The 20775-nt window shown below is 47.3% G+C and overlaps 1 protein-coding gene across 5 annotated transcripts; it reads right to left on the bottom strand.

Annotated features, from left to right (window-relative positions):
- Positions 1–389: 389 nt before the first annotated feature.
- On the bottom strand, positions 390–20681 carry HSDL1 (hydroxysteroid dehydrogenase like 1). 5 transcript variants are annotated; one of them, XM_035024687.1, is made up of 6 exons: positions 20563–20681; positions 12712–12765; positions 9179–9404; positions 8076–8521; positions 7633–7860; positions 390–3211 (listed from the first exon to the last, which is right to left on the bottom strand). In XM_035024687.1, the coding sequence occupies exons 3-6, from the start codon at positions 9396–9398 to the stop codon at positions 3113–3115; spliced, it is 993 nt and encodes a 330-aa protein (XP_034880578.1). In that variant the 5' UTR covers positions 9399–9404; positions 12712–12765; positions 20563–20681; the 3' UTR covers positions 390–3112. The 5 variants fall into 5 exon arrangements, with proteins under 5 accessions (XP_034880578.1, XP_034880580.1, XP_034880579.1 ...); XM_035024689.1 differs by having other exon boundaries at positions 9179–9363; positions 20563–20675; XM_035024688.1 differs by lacking the exon at positions 20563–20681 and adding an exon at positions 15574–18938.
- Positions 20682–20775: the final 94 nt, after the last annotated feature.

The raw sequence follows: 20775 nt of genomic DNA, 5'->3' as shown, positions 1-20775 counted from the left end.
GAAGCAGTGCCTGCTGCCACCATATAACGCACTTGAGCTTAAGCTCCACTGTGGTGTTCTAATGTGGGGTGAACTGGTCTAGGCCACGGTTCTTTTAACAGGCCTTGAGGTCACTGTGCCATTGAATACCCAACCCAACTGTCAGTAACTGAGGAAGGCTAGTGAGCTGCAAAAATCCTTGTCGTGTGATCGCAAAGCCCCAAAGTAGGGAACCCGGCACTGCTGCTGGTTCCAAGAACCCTATAAGCTGAAGGGGGGAGTATGAGAGAGGTGTTTTGGAAATCTACCAAGAAAGGATGAGAGCCACAGGATCCTGGTCTGTCGGTTTTCCACCACTCCAGGTTCTAGAATAACTTCATGCTTTATGTGTATAATAAGGAATCTGCAAATTCCACGGGAAGGTATATCTTTATTCAAACTGAATACGATTTTAAAGAGTAACAGCCGAGCCAGCAGTGAGACAGACACACAAACAGACTGGACTTGGTTTAGGAGGGCACACGATGTCAAGACAGACGACACCACCTAAACCCCCTGGTTCCCAAATGTGGTACGATTTTGAGTAACAGACATTAAAACAGCGAGACTCCTCAAAAGCGCTCTCTCCTTGCTGTCTCCCTTTCTCTTTCTACTCTTTTGAACCCACTACAATCTACCCTTCATCCCCACCATGCGACAAAAATGGCTCATGGCAAAACCAGCAGTGATCTCCACGTTGCCAAAGTCGATCAAAATCTACCTTCAACTATTTACTCAACCTCTCAGGAGAATGAGATCAAGAAATCTACTTAGTCTATTTCAAAAGACTTAATAGACACATGGTTATGCACAATTTTCTTGCTGAATTACCAGCTTTTAAGGAATTAGTACCATAAGTGTTCATAGATTAAATTAATTTTAAAGTAACTGTTTCTATGGGGAAAAAGCTCTCTCTCTCTCATTCCAAATACAAATACATGGAGCAAAACCTCTCCCACAGGAAGCAGAAGCAGTTTTTATTGTTAAATTTTCAGTTTACAGGTTGTTTCAAAGGTTCTTCATTTTCCACATTCTTAGTAAGAAACCCCATCTACAGTGGCCCAATGATGATTCTCAGATGAGCCCTGGGAAAAAGTATTTCATCAAAGGGGAAACCTAAGGAAGATTCTTGGTTTTGATCTTTCACTAGCTTTGCACCCGTCAGCTTACTTACACAGGTCCTGCCAAGTAGAGAATTTGCAAATATCACTGACATGATTTACTTTTTCTCATCATTTGGCAGTGACTCAGTCCGTAACCTATAAATAGAAACACTGCTGTGCCACGTTACTCCCGAGATAGAAATATGGTGCTTTTACATACAGTTGCTGCTTCTTACTACATGTCAGTAAAATTCAGGTTGATGTGGCAGGATGTCAAATTTTCTCTAGTCTTAATGACCATAAGTTAATTGTTAGGTGAGGGAAAATAGCCAAATGTGACAAAACGAAGGCTTCCAAGCAGACTCCATCAACACCTTCCGTGCTGTGTAACACCGCTAGCAAGTTTTCATATCTGAAGGTCTTCTTTGGTGTAATGAAGGCCTGGTCTATACCTGGAAGAGCTTCTGAACTCAACCACTGATCTTCCGAGTCCAAGTCCGATCTGGAAACAGTGAGGCAACGGCACTGACAAAACTGTGGGTGCGCCATAAAGGCATGGCCAGGCCTAACTCCTAGTGGAATACCATCTCAGATGAAAACAACTCCATACAAGTCCTAATTTCAGCCAATTTACTAGTTTCTGCATCAGTGTCACAGTAATAAACTCCAAATTCTTAACTTGCATACATTGTCACGTTCATATAGTGATTTACAGTTGCTGAAGCACTAGAGAGTGGTCCCCCAAAATGTCTGGCTTTATAAGATCCAAGCCAAAAAACATTTATTTCACAGTAGGTGTCAAAGCTAACCCCTATCACGGGGGGTTGCGCACAATGATCGTCACACCAACAAAAGCGTTCACTGCAATGCGTAAATTTGTTACACGAACCAAGAATGAGCTTCTAACTTATTTTAACACATTACTATATATCACACACATAATTTGTCCGTATTTTAACCACTATTCCATAAGTAATTGATGTTTACTCCAATAATGCTACTATAAGAGAATATTACATAGAAAAGTGTATGAAAACCAGATATAACAAGCTCTAAAGGGCTAAATTTCAGTTATAAAATGGGTCATAGGCTGAGAAATCACTACTTATCCACAATAATTATAAATCAAGAGATAACTGAGGGTCAACCATTATAGGTTCAAATCTAAGAATGAATCAATTCCACAGATAAAAAAAAAAACAACCACCAACATAATGTATGATATTATACATGGCAAACCTATAGCACAAAATTGGGTAGGCTTGTTTAGTGCGAAAAGGAGTAACCTAGAATTTCAAGACCCCGTTAAGTTTCCACGTTAAGCCACCTTAGCAAGACCTCTTTTTTAAAGTAACTTACCCATAAATAAAGTTGCCCGAATGTACACAACATATATACACAGATGGTTCTCTAGTGAAATATCGCTTGAAGAGCAGCATTTTCATACAGAGTCAAACAGAGCTATACAATAGGATATACAGGGATTTCTACTGCTAATTACACCAGCGATCTTACTTATAACACTTTCAAAGTCTTTCCTGATGAACATTTGAAAACCAATACTATAATTCGTGTACCAAAATGATTTCCCTTAAAAAACAACATTGGAAACTACGAGAGCTGACAAGTCATTATATTTTAATATCAGATTGCTATAGCTCCTAGAACAACATAAATCACACAGCTTTGGGACAGCTTCGAGAAAAAAAAAGAGAAGCATTACAATTTAGGTTCCCTCAATAGGTTCTTATGCCTCAGTCACTGTGTGCTCTGTGCCATCCACATGATGCGGCCCTTGTGGTTTTTCCACAGCATTTTCTAAAAGTATTATGTGTGCTTTGCAAATGATGAGTCAACAGTATGCTAAATCAACCAGTAATAAAACCAGTAATAAAAGAAAATACAGAAGATAAATTAAATGTGTCCTTCCAAACGTCAGAATACTGCAGGTTCCCAGGAGGTGGCAAAACTTCCCAAACCATCATGCAGTTTCATGCTTTGCAGGATAAGGCCTCCTTACGTAAAGAACGATTGAGAACATTTGCTCCCCACACCCAGAGCCATTCAGGCATATACTGTGCAAAAAGAAACTAAAAATGAAAGAGAAAAAGGTTAGAAGGTTAGAACCCAAAGCACAGACCCTTAAGTGTCAGTATATGACTTAATACAACAAACATCACCAAAGTAAATACAAAAAAAAAGGAAAAGCCCTTAGGTGCTCTTGTACCCAAGCACCTATTTTTGCAAAAGAACCTATGCTAGACTCCCTGGGAATACAACACACATGACCACTGCCTGCCCACCCCTTCTCTAATGAGGCTGGACAGACTCACACGCAGTAATACAATCCCATTCTTACTTAACCTGGTATCAATAACACATTCATTTGGTTAAGAATGACAAAACCACTCGAGGAACAAAGGGCAGCTGAAATGGATAAATGCATCCGTGATTAGTACTGTGTGAGGGGCAGGCTGGGGTGAAATGAAACAAGAGGGATATATGGCAATGTCCAGAAACCTTCCTGGTCGTCACACCTGGGGTGCTGTTGCTACCGGCAGCCAGTGGGTAGAAGTCAGGGATGCTGCTGAACAGTCTACAGTGCCCAGGACAGCCTCGCCACAAGGGATTATCCAACACCAAATGCCAACAGTGCTGATGGGGAGAAACCCTGCACTGTGCGGATGCGTTTGTCCAAGACTGAGCTGAGCTGTATTAGAACTTGTGCTACTGTAAGGAAGGGAGATGAATGGGAGGCCCGTCTCAGTTGGTGGAGCATACAACACTTGATCCCAGGGTTGTGAGTTCAAGCCCATCATGGGCATAGAGCTTACTTTTTTTTTTTATAAAGATTTTATTTATTTATTTGACAGAGAGAGAGACAGCGAGAGAGGGAACACAAGCAGGGTGAGTGGGAGAGGGAGAAGCAGGCTTCCCCGCGGAGCAGGGAGCCCGATGCGGGGCTCGATCCCAGGACCCTGGGATCATGACCTGAGCCGAAGGCAGATGCTCAACGACTGAGCCACCCAGGTGCCCCTAGAGCTTACTTTTAAAAAAAAGGAAGGAAGGGAGATGAACAGGCCACTGGCAAGTGCTAAAATTCTAGCCTTGAACAGAAAGTAACAGAGGTCACCCCAGACCCAGGGAAGCCGCACGGAACAGGAGGGGGTCCCGGTGTCAGGGACAGCCGCAGCGGTCCATTGCAGGTCCCAGAGAAGCTCCACCTCGCCACCTCAGAGACAGGAGCCCCGTATTTGCCCAGGAGCCATGGGAAACTTTCTGGGGACACAACTAAGGTCTCTCTGGACCTCTTTAAAGAGCCAGGATTTTGTGGATAAAATACTGGGATACTCCTCCTTGGAGCTACTATTTTAAAGCGAAAGATTCCAAACATAAGGAGATAAAAGAAGTCAGCTTCAGGTCCCTTAGGAGGACCCTGGAAGTAGGGATCCGCTCAAACACGTAGGCACCTGGGACAGACTACAGAACTGGACCCCCTCTTCCAAGTACAGTGGTGCCCCCACTGTCCTGGTTTTGCTTTCCATGCTTTCCGTTTCCCATGGTCAAGGTCAACCGTGGTCCAGAAGCACATGATCCTCCCGACTTACCGCCCTGTCAACAGCAGCCTAACGCGACGTCCCCTCACTCCCTCTCCTCACACAGGCAATTTATCGTGTCATGTCAGCACAACAGGAATGCTGCGTACCGTACAGGTATTTTGGGAGAGACCACCTTCACATAACCTTTGTTATAGGATATTGTTAAAATTGTTCCATCTTATTATTAGTCATTGTTGTTAGCAGCTCACTGTGCCTCCTTTATAAAGTAACGTCATCACAGGTAGCACGCACAGACAGGAAAAAACACGGTCTGCATAGGGTTCGGCACTATCTGTGGCTTCGGGCGTCCACTGGGCGCCTTGGAACATATCCCCGCTGATAGGAGGAGGACTACTATGCATTTTTTCAGCATTTATTTAATGGAGACGGGATCAACGCCTAGAAATCCGTTTGTTTTTAATTTCCGTTCAATACGGCCGCTGTCTATCACGGGGGACCAGCAGCAGGATGCACCTTGCCGTTTCTTACGACAATAGGTGTAGAGCCCTCACGGGGGCACCATTTCCAACTTATCCTAATGGGTCTTAGCACCCTGGGGAGCAGGATGGAAAGAGCTAATGGAAGAGGAGAGAACTGCATCCTCTGTGTCCTGATAGATTAGAAACTAAAGGGGTGACTCATCTATGTGTTTACAGGAGGAGAGCGGGGAGGGGAGGGAGGACTGGATCTTTGGCTCTGGAAGGCTCTGTGCATGTTCAGAGACCTGACCCACCTGTCTAGGCCTAGGAAAGGAGCTGTCCTCCCCTGCGACAAAAGCCAACGGTAACTGACAGCCCCTGGGGGGAGCCAGAGCCAGAGGAGGAAGTCAATGGCAAATGCACATGTACAGCTGGCTGGAAATCTGCATTGGCAATGAAAATGCCGACGCCATTATTTCCCAGAGACTGGAATGGTTAGGACCTAGGTAAGAAATGGGGATGGAAAGGAAGGAAAAGATCCCAAAGAACTTGGGCTGGATCCTCGAGCCAGAGTTTTTCCAAAGGTAGAAACAAAGCTGCAGTGAAGGTGTGTGGTTCCCAGTTCCCTTCCTGGCTGGCAGTGGGTGTGGGAACTCAGGCTAGGCAGGGGGGCCCTGACCTCTGAAACGGCTGCTGGCCTGCCTCCCCTGGACCCTCACCCACATCTCAATATGCAGCCCCAGAGCCTTCTCAAGGCCAACCAGCTCCCCTCTCCTCTAAATACCACGTCTTCTTTTTCCAATAGCAACACACATGCACTACGTGGAAACAAATATACCAAAAGTGGGTAGAAATTGAGAGCAGACTGCAGGCCCATCCAGAGAGCTCAGATGCCCCCGCTTGCCAGTCCCTGTGGCTTTTTCTATCTTCCTACACCAGGAACACAGCCCCCAGAGTAATAGGCAAGACACTTACTGGTCAAGTTGTCAAATTAATGGCTTTTTCAACCTAATACATACCCACGTGCTTCTGGCCTTCACCTCAAGTAACCCAAACAGAAGGCTACAAGCTTTTCCACCTTACTCTGTGTTCCGAAGCTGACAACCCTGCCTCGTGCACTTCTGAAAACGAGAAGAAAGGCTCCCAAATCAACACGGATAACTAGTTAACAAAGCCAAGACATTTGACTCCTTTATAGCTGTTTTAAGTTCAAATCATTTTTTCTATTTTCTGCTTGCAAATCGTTAAGACAACTAGCACAACACAAAGAAGACACCATCATCTGATTACATGAATGCCAAGAGGGCAACAGAGGCCAGTTCCCAAACAGCTCCTGTGCAGAAATGGTGTCCTGCAGACATCCGTAAGGGCTGGGCCAGCCGAGGAGCGAGAACACCGCCCTAACCTCTGTGCACGCTCATCAAAAAGAACTGTTTATGCAGACTTAGCAATGACCAGTAAAAGGCTGTGAAATCACTATAGAGGCCATCCCGGCAGGGGCTCCCACAGGGTCCCTCACACAGGAGCAGCGCCCAGCTCTCTGCCCCCGACACTGTCACTTCAAACCTCCCCACTCTGCAAGCCCCCACTCACAGGAGCCAGCAGTCAGCAGCCCCTGCTCGTCCCCTCCACTGCACTCTGGGTCCGGCCCCACTGCCAGGAACCATGCCTTCTCCCCCTGCCCCCGCATCTTCGGGCTGCTCTTCTCCACACACCCCTTCCCACCAGCACTTACTCCCAGCCACATCTCTGCTGCCGGAAATGAAATAACAAACACAACGGCTTCCTCCGGCCAAATCCACCTGCCGCCGTGCCCGCACAGCCTTATTTGTGGAGCAGGAGGTTGCCATGGCCCTCCCCACACTCACCTACTCACTGCAATCCGCAGCTCCCTAAAAGGCTCCCAAAACTGCCTTCATCCAAGGCATTGAGCACTTCTAAGACCCTACAGCCAACACAGGCTATCACTCTTACTCAGGCCCTAACGTGGAAGACTGACCGGGATAAGCACAGATATTGCTTTATAAGGTGTGTTTGACACATCAAACTTCCTCCAGGAAACTCCTTACGGGTTAAAAATTGACAGAGGATTGAATAAATAAAGCTCCTTCTGACTAAAGAAACTTTTAGCCAAATCTTTCAATAAAAGTAAGAACTAATGTTGATTTTCTTATCTATTTATGTGGTGATGGCAAATTTAATAATCTTTATGCAAAGAATCCCCATGAATACTGAGTATTTTATACTCCCGCCATTTCCTGTAGTAAAGCAGCATACTTCATCTCTTAGGTGCCACACAGATTAAACTATCAGTAAGAATTGCACAGAAGAGAATTTAGGGACTTAACCAGAACGACTACGAGTGTCAGGTTTAAGAATCAGAATGTGCAATTCTCACGTTTCAGCAGTAGGTTTCAATCGGATGGCCATGTATCATTTAGAAAGGTTTAGGATGCATTAACCTAATTACAAGAGTTGAGCGCATACTGTTACCTGGATAGAATGGGACCAGTATCCTGTGGTCCTTTTTGAAATGCCAAGGGTAGAAACAGCATGATGTGCATACACTTTCGGTGAAGGCACCAACCACGGACACTTGTGCAGAAAGCTGCCAGGTGTGGTCACGTTGGTGGCCACGTAGAATGGGATGAGACTCTGTACAAAGATTCCTTTAGAAGCATATTCATACTGCAGTGCTCTGCTGAAGTGGTCTAAATAAGCCTGTTAAAACAGAACAAGGGTAAAGACTTAACGGGCGGGGTGGGGGGGGTACTTGGAAGAAAATTCAGAAGAAAACAGGCTTATGACCATTTCGGGAGAAAGTACAGCGTAAGTTAACACGAGCTGGGGACAAAGAGCTCAACAAACTGGACCAAACCACATAATAAATGTCCTCCTGCTTTATGACTTTGCTGTCCGAATCAGGAACACATTACCTTAGAAGCAGAATACGCAGCCAGCTGGGGAGTGGGTTTGCAGCAGGAGCCGGATGAGATGGTTACAATGGCACCCTTCTTTCTCTCCAGCATCCCTGGTAACACTATATGGACCATCAAACTAGCCGCAGCAATGTTTACGTTTATGATGTCCCAGAGTTTGTCCTCGGAGACCTGAGTAAAATACTGGGGGTAGGGATAAAACACGCCTACGTGATTCACCAAGATGCCAATGTCTTTGTCCTTCAAGGCTTCTCGAATCGGGTCGTAGATCTCGCGGCCGTGGCTGAAGTCCGCAACTATAACTTCGGTTTCCACTTTGTAGGTGTTAGCTATGTCTTTAGCGACCATCTGCAGCTTGTCTTGATTGCGGCTAATCAGGATGATACTGAGACCACGGCTTGCTAGCTCTTCCGCGTACGCTCTGCCGATCCCATCGGTCGCACCTACAATACAGGCCAGGGAATGTGAGCACGCTCGTTGCACGGTGTGACCTTCAGAGCGAACCTTAAATACCCCATTTCTGGGTTTAAGCTGAGAAGGGTTCATACTAGAAATAAACCCAGTTCTCATACTGATCACTATGTCGAGTACAATGTCGAATCCAAAGATGAACGACACCTTAGTCAAACACTCTTCCAGACCCCCTGACAAGTAGAGGAAGGGCAGTCTCACGTTCACCGAGCTGGTAGTGAGATACGGCAGGAAACAGTTTTCAAACTTATATCTGGCTTGAACGAGTGCCAGGGAGGTACTTTCCTGGGAAACAATGATAAATCAAAATGAAATTTAAAAGAAGGGAACTGACAGTGGTGACAATTTCTAAGGACAATCTCAAAAGGGAGCGAAAGGAAAAACAAGAGGTGGGAAGGTGGGCTGAGGCAGGACCGGGAACAGGAGGACAGAATAAGAAGGGCAAAAATCGTTCCAAGAGGAGGGCACTAAGAAAATGTGGACAGAATCACAACAGAACTGTGTTCCCGTGAACACATCACAGTGAATTCAATGGCTCCTCGAATAAGGCACTCCACTGAAAACAGAGCTTACACAGAAGAGATAATACTGTTTTGAAATCAGGCAAGGACTAAAATCTCCTCTCTTACCACTCACGACTGCCCATCTTCCATACTGCTTGATCAGATCTGCTCTGCTCACCAGGCGTGGGATGAAATGCAGTCTGACCAGGCTGTAGAAGTCACAGATGACAGTGATGCTCTTCCTGGCTGTGTACCAGGCTCCGACCAAGGCCAGAGCTTCCATGTAGCAATTGCATGACCTGGCGATCTCCCTATACAAGAGGTAGAAGCTGTCAACGGCAGCCATGGCAGCCTGCAGGGAAGGGGAAAGAGAGAGGTGTTCTTTGCTTAATTACGTTAAAGGAACATGCAGAGTGGGAATGAAGAAAGACATCTAAGGATGTCAGAGCTTATCAATTATGCACTCAAATAACAGTAACGCTTCAAATGCATGTAACCCATGGATCCACTCAATGTATAATCTCGTTAACATCTGCAGCTTATGAAGTCCTTTTCTTCCAGGGAGATTAGTCAATGTAACTACCAAGAGCTATCAAATTCCTACTGAAATTCAGGCACTGTGCTGCATGTTGTGGATACAGAGATAAACACAATATGCTCTGTGCCCTAAAAAAGCTCCTCGCCCAGCACAGTGACAGACACAGACTTTTAATTCATGTAACAGCTGAGAGGTGTGTTTACTTCTCTGCTTTCTTCATCATCAGCCAGCACAGAGGGCCTACCACCCACACAGAGACAAAGTAGAAGGAACAGCGGCGGTCTTAAGATACCACCTTGGCCAAAAAGAGCTTACAATCCATTTGAGACAAAACTAAGCTGTAATAAACTTTCCCATAAATTGTATTATGTATACATAATATGCATAAACGCTTATTTACAAAGGGATAATCCCCAAGCTTAAGGAACTGGTTTTCTTAAACAAGAGAGCAAGCACTCCTCCGTCTTACTGCCGTTGTGGGCACCCCTAACTCTGCCCTGTGCCTTACATCTAAGGGAAGAGTCCAGTACGACTCCTATAAGTATCCACATGGCAAGCATTTCCAAAGCACCTACTACGTTCCATGGACCGTGACGGATGCTAAGGATTCAAAGATGAGTTAAACAATTGCACCTAGGAAAACAGAAGGACACTTAACAAAACTACTTTAAATGCCATATGAACTGCTTTGTGGGCCTCTGTGGTGCGAGACGACCCTGCAGAGGCAAAGACCAGGCGCCACCAAGGCTGATGAACTTGGTCCTAGACGAGGCCTGGGAACTGCAGAGGCTGGGTCCAACTGTGTGCTGTCTGCGAGGGACAAGTTATGGAAGGGATCACAAGAGCCTGCCGTTAAATTACAGCAAGCTCTGATGTGCACAAACACAAGGATATAGAATTTATTACATAAAAGAAAAGATGACTTTACTCCAAAATATATATATAACACTTCTGGGAATGGCCTCTCTTTCGAAGTCCTGTTAAAATAGAAAAAAAAAAAAAAAAAAAAATTCGTGAAACCAAGAGAATTCCCAACGATAGTAGCAAAAATAGGCATAAGCTTAAGGAAGAATGAGTGAATGCTCCACTGCAGTGTAATCTGAGCCCAATCAAGTTCTGCAGAGTGAAAACGAGCAAAGCAGGAGAAAAACCAATTAGCCACTGAAATGGAACACATTCTAAGACTGGCAGCATCCTGTGATAAAAGGCATAAAATAATGGAAAACCTGTTGAATATAGAGAGAGACAGGTATGTGAATATATATATATATATATATATATGCTGATACATATATGAATGTGTAATCCAAATTACAAACCAACAAAGGATACAAGGAAACAGGACAGAAAACTGCGGAGAGGAGCAGGCCGCAGGGTTCCCAAATGCCCCACAACAAGGACACAGTTGCTCAGGCAGGACGCTGTACACGGCTACCATATTACTAACTGTGTGGACATGGCATTACATTAAAGAAATGTTTTCCCCAAAGGGCAGAGAAAACAACTGAAGTTGGGCCATCTCATATCCTATTGGCAAGTGCTATATCCTGGGGTTCTGTTCATAGAGACGCACCTCCCACAACAAGAATGCCAAAACTGATCGTGAAAAGAAAACTGTAAACTGTATTAACTCCACAAGCCAAATCCTTAATAATATAAGAACAATGAAATGCTCCTTTGGGGTAATTTTTCTTCAAGGACCACACTAGCTGAGATTTTCTGAAATCTGAAGTGTCAAGATCAACGAAGTCTGGACTGAAGAGGCCCTTCTAGTCCTGATCAATCTGCCATTCAGAAGGCAACAACACTCTGAGGGTTGCTCCCAGATCCTTGGAAATACATTCACAGTGAGGATCATCTGTCTCAAATATGTCCATTCTCTCCCTGCGGTGCAGGAATGCCCCTCCAAGCTTCTAGATGCTAGAGACAAGGGAGTGTCGCGTCACCCTTCTCAAGGGCCCTTGTTCTGCAGCTCAGGACACAGCCAGGTCCCTGCAGAGGTAGCTGGACTGAGCAAGCCCCTGATCTGGCATGCCACCACCGTGTTTGCCATGGCTCTGGCCCTCAATAATCATAACGGCAAGACTCCCAAACAAAGGAATAAAACAGTAATTTCTCATAGGAAAGAACATAAAAACGAAATCCCATGTTAAACCTTCACTTTGGGGAGTTCCTGAAATAATTTTTTTTTTAAAGATTTTTTATTTATTTGAGAAAGAGAATGAGAGAGAGAGAGAGAGAGCATGAGAGGGGAGAGGGGCAGAGGGAGAAGCAGACTCCCCGCTGAGCAGGGAGCCCGATGCGGGACTCGATCCCGGGACTCCAGGATCATGACCTGAGCCGAAGGCAGTCGCTTAACCCACTGAGCCACCCAGGCACCCCTGAAATAATTTCTTAAAAGCATATACGTGCCTTCTGTCATAACTAATCTAATACGAAGCCACAAGGAAAGTAAATGCAAAACAATAGTATTTGTAGGTACTAGTACTTTTCCAACACAATGTAATAAAATTAGGAATAACAAAACTACAGCAAAAAAATCTGGATTCTTGGAATATTAAATCTATTCTCCTAATAACAGGTGGGTGGGGGTGCCCGGGTGGCTCAGTCAGTTAAGCATCTGCCTTCAGCTCAGGCCATGATCCCAGGGTCCTGGGATCAAGCCCTGCATCATCGGGCTCCCTGCTCAGCGGGGAGCCTGATTCTCCCCCCTGCTCCAGCTCTCTCTCTCTCTCTCTTTCTCTCTCAAATAAGTAAGTAAATAAATAAATCTTAAAAAAAAAAAATAACAGGTGGGTGTAGATCTGAGATACTGAAACACTGTTTTCTATGAAAATTTATATCCTATGTATCAAGATCTACTGGGTTGTCACCAAAGCAATACTTGTGGGAAAATTAACTGCACCCAGGGTCTGCAACAAGGTTCTAGCTAAAAAGGAGTAGCTCAGATATGGCTCAGACTAATGCGAAGCTGTGTAAAGGGAACTTCTTCTCCCCTCAAACACCACTTTTTCCAAGAATTTGAACATTGGTGAAGGAAAAACTATCGAAAGGGGCCTGACTACAGAGGAGATTCCCGATTTTTCTGCTGTGGTCCTTAACTACCTTGCTTTTCTCTCACCTTCTCTCAGCCGGTTCTGGGTCTTCAGGAAAATGCTGCTGTCTTAAGGCCAACCTGCAAACAAAAAACAGCATGAAACAAACTCCTTTCTTTTGCCCTCACAGCTCAGCTGGGAAAACTTTATATAAACATAAGACCAAAGTTCTTCAAAATTAAGGAAACACAAATTCTTACACCATGAATCCCCTGTGCAGACGGCAGAGCATCTCCTCATCTCAGAAAAAGGAAGGCACCAACAGCGTCTGCAGAAAGACCCAGCTGCAATGTGCCGCTTTTCCCTGGGCCTTCTTTCTTAAGGAACATTTCATTAAACGGAACAAAACCAGTTACAATAGCTGGGAGAGAGGTGGTGCTCTGCACGACACTGGGAGCTCAGGACACAAAGCCCCGGAGCAGGCGGGCAGGGAAGGGAGCAGGCTGGGCCACTCTCACTCCCCGATGCCTGCCTGGGCTCGCCGCGGGCCTCAGCCCTCTCCCTGCAAGCCGCCTTCTGACGCTCCACCTGCAGAACCCCTGAGCTTCCCCACTACTGCGGCCTGGCACCTCGATCCCACATTCCTGGCAGATTCTGCCGGCCGCTGAGCCCCGGCATCCAGCACTTGCCTAATCAGCTGGCAGAGGTGGCGGGAAGAAGTGTCCTGCGGTATTCGGAGCAGCCCCTTCCAGCCCGTGAGTGGGGCCAGCACTTTCAGAATGCGCAAAGGAAAAGAACCTCTGGCACACCTTTCCCCTTCTTTCCACCCTAGACTCGGTTTTAGAAGACCCCCTGCAGGCTGAGTTGCTCCACGGCTGAGGCCAAATCTTATTCCTCTCTGTTCTTCTAGCCCCTTCCACGGGCCTTGGCCCAAAGCAGGAGCTCAGCACTACCCGGTCTCTAGGTCAGCTCTCATCCTGCACTTTCTTGTTCACCAGCTCGCAAGGGGACCACCAACCTCTCCCGATCCTCTACAGACAGGAAAACCGCATATGTAAAACCCACCAGCAACCTCCTGCTCAGGTGCATCAGAAAGATGCACCTACTTCAGAGATGCTCTGAGAACAGCAGTTTCAAGGGCCTTGGACCTGGCATGGCCTGGCTTCCTGGCTCTGCTCATCACACTGCCCTCCACCGTCCTGTCACAGGGTACCAGGGCGACATTTAACATCACAGTTCCACCACAGGCAAGCACCTTAAACATATACTGTCATGGCTACATTTGTTTTCAATCACAGAGAATCAGAGGGCTGACAGTGTTCTAGGCCTGGTCTACAGCCTTGAGCGACAGACAGCATGCCATCTCATCATTCCCCAGACACAGCTCAAGATGGAGACCTGACTGACAGCCACCAAACTCACAGAAGACTGAGACATTCCAACACCAACTTATTTAGGAACAATAAACAATACCGCCAAGAAGTCTAAACACGCATGGTCACTGCCTAGGCAAGTCCACCTGGAAAACCAAACTACTACAACAGCAACGAACAGCTAAGTGTCAGACACTGAGGACCCTTCCCCAGTAAGCCAGGAGTCCCTGCGTCGCTGTGCACGGAATTCACCAAGATAAACAGAGCAACTCCGTGCAAAGTGGCGAGGGTACTGCTGCAGGGCATAAGGCCCTCCTGGGCAGAGAGGAAGCAAGGGCACCTCACTGCAACAGGTTCGGCCTGCCAGGAACCGCTGACAAACTCAACCGGCTCATAGCACAGGAACTGCACCCAGGGGTGGCTAGGGGGCTGGAAGGGAAGGCCAGACTGTAAAAGGTCTTTATGACAAACAGAAGCGTGCGGACTGACTCTCTAAGTCCCTTCTGCCGAAGGAGGGAGCCGATCGGGTTTGTTGTAAAAGGCGGCTGGCAGCGGCGGGGGCCGGCTGTGCAGGGAGAGAGGGGTCCGGGACCCTCGTCCTTCCAGATGGGGACAAGGCAAGGCTGAACGGAGAGCGCATGGCTTTGTGATGACTCCACGCTGCTTCTCAGACACACCAGACGTTTTCCTACTTTCGTTCATACCCTGATGGACCGACCGTAAATGGAAAATAACAGGACATTAGACATTCCTGACATCCTCTCAGTCCTCTCCCCACCCCTGAGTACATGATGGAAAATAATGTCTTCCTAATGAAAGAACAGATCAAGACTTCCCCCAAAGCCATTAGGATCTAGGAAGTCTCACGGAAACCAAGTTCAAAGGAGTTTATTACACATTTAAGTCCAGAAGCCTACCAAGATACCTAGCTGCATTTAACTTGCTATGAGGGTTTGACTAGTTCATTTTTCTGCAGATAGGTATTAGCCTAAAACTTAGAGAAATCCTTTATAAAGCAACACTGAAACACAGTAAACTTCTGGCCCCTATCCAATCTGCTTGTAAAAGTTATTATAAAGCTTTGTTTTCTTGCCTCTACAGAAAACTCAATCATCATTTTTCACCAAAATAGGAGAAAAACAGGTGGAGGGAAAGAGTCAGAGCTGTCCCCAAAATAGGAAGAGAGCAATTCCCTATGGTCTGTTAGGCACTTTCTACTTCTACAGGGCAATATTCATCAGGGCTAATGCATTGAACACATCCTAGGTAAACTACAAACTTTGGGTGATGATGATGGGTCCATATAGGTTCATCCTTGATTTAAAAAAAAAAAAAAAAAAGGTTCCATTCTGGTGAGTGACGCTGACAGTGGGGGGATGCTCCATGTGCGTGGGAGCTGGGGGTATACGGGCCATCTCTGTACCTTTGTCTCAATTTTACGGTAAACCTAAAACTGCTCCCAAAGAGTCCTAAAACAAATCCTGTGGGAAACAACAAACAAACCCTAAAGGTAATATTGGAAGTCTAAAAGTGTCACGGGAAAATTATGGTCAAAACTGCAAGGAGAAAAGTCACCTCTTCAAAGCACGGCTATGGGGGTGCCCTCCTGGCTCAGTCTGTAGGATGTGCGACTCTTGATCTCGGCGTCGTGCGTCATGAGTTCGAGCCCCACGTTGGGTGTAGAGATAATAAAATAAATAGAACAAAGTACCGCTGTGACCCGTAACGTTCTCCTGACCCAGAGTTTAGCGGGCTCAACCTAGCAGGGATGAGGGCAGGCAAACCTCATGCAAAACCTTCATGAATCAAGAGTTCTGGGGGAGAAGTCTTGGCTCAAACACTGACATCACCAAGTTATCTAAACGCATGAGGCCTGAGGGTAAAAGGACATCAGACAGACTGGCCACAACGTTTTCAAGGAAAACGAAGCAAGCATGATGGGAAGACAGTTAAAGCACCACCAAACAAAGGCAGCAAGCCTGGTGGGCTGAACAATGGCCCTGGGAGATGGCCCCGTCCTGATCCTCACATGTCCACCTCATGAATGCCCCACCTTACGTGGCAAAGAGGACTTTGCATATGTGATTAAGCTAAGGACCTTGAAACCAGGAGATGATCCTGGATGATCCGGGTGGGCCCCTGTGATCACACGTGTCCTTGGAGGAGGGAGGCAGGTCAGAGTCAGAGGAGATGTGATCAAGGAGTGGAGGTCAAAGAGGCAGCGGGCAGGATTAAAAGACGGGAGGCCATGGGATTTGAGGATGGGGAGAGGGGTTACCCTCTAGAATGCAGGCACCTCTAGCATCTGGCAAAGGCAGGAAAGATATTCTCCCCGGAGCCTCCAGGAGTAACACAGGCTTGCTGACACCCTGACTTTAGCCCACTGAGGCTGATCTCAGACGTCTGACCTCCAGAACTGTGAGAGAATAAATTTGCACTGTTTTAAACCACTAAGTTTGTGGTAATTTGTACAGCAACAATAGGAAATTAAGATGGATCAATGGATGGAAGGACAGAAAGAGACGGTCAGCCTCGTTTTTAAGACAGTACAGAAACAAGCTGCAAATCCTGCACATCCCTTAATCCAAAAGCTTCTAGTGTTCGAAGGAGCCAGAAACAGCCTCAGAGATTCCTATGATCTTCCCCCGAGTGGGGCAGGCCTGAGGGAGTCCTCCCCATCCTCATCCACAACTGGCACTGTCCAGCTTTTCAGTAAGGCTCCAGGGCTGTGGACTTTATTTTCGTTAAGGTTTTTTCATAGAGAGAGCTCTTCTTTCACACAGACTCTGCATCGGTCTTGCTGTCGGCACTGAAATCCTGTCTGTCCTCCCAAGACCAGCTCAACCCCCCATTCAATGCCAGTGCTCACTGATAAGTGCCAGCGACACACAAGGCCTGGGATGAAGGGGAGCCCTGCGCCTCTTCCCTCTCCTTCATCGGCCACTGCACCGAGCCCCCCGAGTTCCTGTCTGTCTTACCCACACGGCCCTTCCCGCACCACTGTGTATTCCGTTCAGCTGTTTCCCTTATCTCTTGGTTCCCCAACTAGAGCACAGGCCTCTCGAGGGCAGATGTATCCACAACTAATTTTGCTGTCACTTGAAAAAACTGAAAAATATGCACAAAAGTTGTAAAACCTATTACGCGTAGTTCAAAGAATAACCAAACACCCACGCGGCCACCCCACTTAGAAGCCTCATAGCTTCTTCCCTGATCATATTATCACCTTCCGCCACCCTGGGGGTTACCACCCTCCTCAATTCTGACATCACCGTTCCCTTGTCCTTTTTTTAAAAAAAAAAACAGTTGTATGATTACCCCAGCAGGGATTCTGAAAGAAAGTGCTCGGTTTTGTCTGGTTTTGAACTTCCTCTAAAGGAATCACAGCACGTGTATTTTTGGTGACTCGTTTCTTTCAGTCAATGATGTTTTCGAGACTCGTCCATGCTCCTGGAGCTGCAGGTCATATACTTTCACTGCTGCACACTGGTCACGATACAAACACACCCGGAGTCACACATCCATTCTATCGCTGATTTGCATTTGCGTTGGGCTTTTTCTGGCTTTCACTCTACAGTTATGAACAGAGGTTCTGTGCACACTCACTCACATCACCCGCGCACAGGGACACACCTGAGTCAGACTGCTGTGCCACAGGGCATCCGTGCATTCAGGCAGGCACTGCCCAAGCCGCTGGGCCGATCCCCACGCCCACCATCAGCCAGTGTGAGTTCACAGTGCTCATCCCCAATAGCTGGCACCCGTAGGCTCACCTTCCGCCCACAGGGTGGCCTTGAAACGGGGGCTCACTATGGTTCTAACTTACATTTCCTGATTATGGATAAGGTTGATTGCATCCTTACGATGCTTCTGTGTTGTTTGTGTGGCTCCTCGTCTGTGAAATGCCTGTTCCTAGCTTTTGCTCTTACTTCTACTGTGTTGCCTTTCTTTTCTTTCTATATTCTGGATACTGGTTCTCTATGTTTGCTCTCTGCTTTTGATGAACTGAACATCTTGATTGTAATGCAGTCAAATGGATTAATCTTTTTCCTGTATGCTTTGTGCTTTGTTACATTTCACTTCAGAAATCCCCTCTTAGCCCCAGGACATAAAGGTATTTTCCAATATGATTTTCTCAAACTTTTCACAATTTTGTGTTTCAGATTTAAGTCTTTAACCCTCCTGTGGCTCTGTGATGGTGTGAGGCTAGGATCGCACCCATCTTTAATATTCCTCCTCAGCAGCTGGAGTAAGGTTGTGTATAAAAATCTGTGTAATAAATAGAAGCAAATACTGGTTTGTGTTCAAAGCTCAAATTTCACTCTTGAGGAGAAAAAAAATGTAAGGAGCTTCTCAAATTGTGTGTCAGCACTTTGACAAAGTTATTATTGGTGTATCATGACATTTTGGAATTTCTTTCCTTCCCTTGCCAATTTTTGGGATACCGCTAACCGGAATTCATGGGGAGCTCAGCGGAAGGGCAGAAATGGGAGTTCTCATCCAAGATCCAATAGGCCTGGGTTTCTCCATTTGGAATTAAAATAACAACGGCATCAACTCCTAGATATCAACCCAAGACAACTTACACAGAAACTTGTAGAACCACATTCCCAGCAGCACTATTCACAATAGCTAAAACATGGGGACAACCCAAATGTCTATCAACAGACAAACAGATAAACAAAACGTGATCTATCCACATCCCAGAATATCAGTCAGCAATAAAAAGAATGAAGTAGGATGCATGCTGCTACACAGACAAACCCTGAAAACACTACGCTCAGCGAAAGAAGCCAAACACCATATGATCCAATTTATATGAACTGTCCAGATAAGGCAAATCCAGAGACAGAAAGGAGATTAGGGTTTCCAGAGCACAGGCGCAGCGGGAATGGGGAATGACTGCTAATGGGGAAGGATTTTTTCCTGGGATGATGGTTAAATAGTGGTGGTAGGGGGCGCCTGGGTGGCTCAGTTGGTTAAGTGACTGCCTTCGGCTCAGGTCATGATCCCAGGGTTCTGGGATTGAGTCCCACATCGGGCTCCCTGCTCGGCAGGGGGTCTGCTTCTCCCTCTGACCCTCCCCCCTCTCATGTGCTCTCTCTCTCTCTCTCATTCTCTCTGTCTCAAATAAATAAATAAAATCTTTAAAAAAATAAAAATAAAAATAAAAAAAATAAATAGTGGTGGTAGTTGCACACAGTGAAGAGGCTGCTATGAAGAGCACACTTTTAAATGGCTAAGAGGATGAATTTTACATTATATGAATTTTATGTCAATTTTTAAAATCTACTAAAAAAAATGCTGATTTGTTGAACTCTACGCCCCTGGAATATTCATTACTGTAGTGACTAAACCACAGATTCTGAAAATAGACCTCCTGGAGTCAGATCAAGGCTCTGCGCCCCCCACCCCCACCCCCACCCCAAGAGCTGTGCTGGGTGAAAGTGAAGTTACTTCGCCTCTGCATTTTCCTTACATTATCTTATGTTACCTAAACACGGAGATACTAGTTCCAGCCTAAGATTTCGTAAGAATCAAACGAAGTCATACATACAGAGCACTGAGAACAGTGCCCAAATTTCAGTGCTCAATAAACCTTAGCTCTTAGCTGCTGGAACTCCGTGTTCAACGTTAGCTAGGGGCTATCTGCATGGGTCAGGGTTAGATCCCAGAGCTGGCTTTAAGCCAAAGACACCGCTAAGGGCTTTACCCCTGACCCCTCACTGTTCTCTCACCAACGTTAGGAGGCAGAGTTATAATCATCCCGTTTACAGATGGGGAAACTGAGGCCGACAGAGATTAAAGTGACATGGCCAAGACCCCACGGGAATTCGGGTCAAGGTCTCCCAAAGTCCAGAGCCCTGGCTAGCCTCCCCACTGTGAGACCCCCGGGCGGGCATCCTGCTGGCATCGCCGCGCAGGCTCCAGGGCTTGGGTCTGCTGGGCGGCACGCTCCTCCGAACCAGGGACAGCCTCATCCATCTCCGGAACCCTTCCATTCCAGCACCTGACGGCGCCCAGCAAACCCCAGCAAACCACCGCGCTTCGGGAGCCGCTGGTGCCCTCTCTCCAAGAGCTCCCTGATTCCGAATTACTCCTAATTCAGAACAAAGACAACAACAAATCCCACTGCAACCAAATCCTTTAGAAATGAGAATAAAGGAGCACGGACAAAGGGGTGACTCTCGGAGCCTCACTGGGACCCCCGGGCTAGAGTCTGGGGCCGGAAGGGCCGCGCTCGGGTGGGTGGGGCCCCCTATCTGCCGGGTCCTGGGGGAGGGGGCGGACCCAGGACAGGGGGTCCTGCGGGGGTGCAACGCCGGGATGGAGTTGGGAAGGGGCGCCGTGGGGCTGGGGGACGAGTCTGGAAGGAGCGGTGCCGAGGCCGGGGTCCGAGGGAACGGAGAGACGAAGGGGTTCCGGGGGTCCGGGGTGCCGATGGCGCCGAGGGGCACGGTCCCGGGGGGCGTGGCGGGGAGCACCCGGAGGGATGGGCCGAGGGCGAGCAAGTGGGGCCGGGAGCCGGGGCCGGGCGCGGGGAGGCGGGGGGGTGCGCGGTACCTGCAGAGGCTGCGCAGTCTCCGAGCCGGTCCCGCCAGAGCCGCGCGGCCGCCGCCCCGCTCACCGTCACCACCACCACCACCGCCGCCCCTGTCACCACCACCGCCGCAGTTGCCGCGAGCCGCGCCCCACGTGACCCGCGCACGCGCCGGGGGCGGAGCCGTTGCGGGGCCCGCCCCCGGCGTCCTGACGTGCCGGCCCCCCCGAGTGCGC

Source organism: Mirounga leonina, unplaced genomic scaffold (genome assembly GCF_011800145.1).
Source record: "Mirounga leonina isolate KUSES-001 unplaced genomic scaffold, KU_Mleo_1.0 Mir_180, whole genome shotgun sequence".
NCBI classification, from domain to species: Eukaryota; Metazoa; Chordata; class Mammalia; order Carnivora; family Phocidae; genus Mirounga; species Mirounga leonina.
The sequence above is the reverse complement of the archived record's forward strand: the minus strand, read 5'-3'. Positions and strand labels throughout refer to the sequence as shown.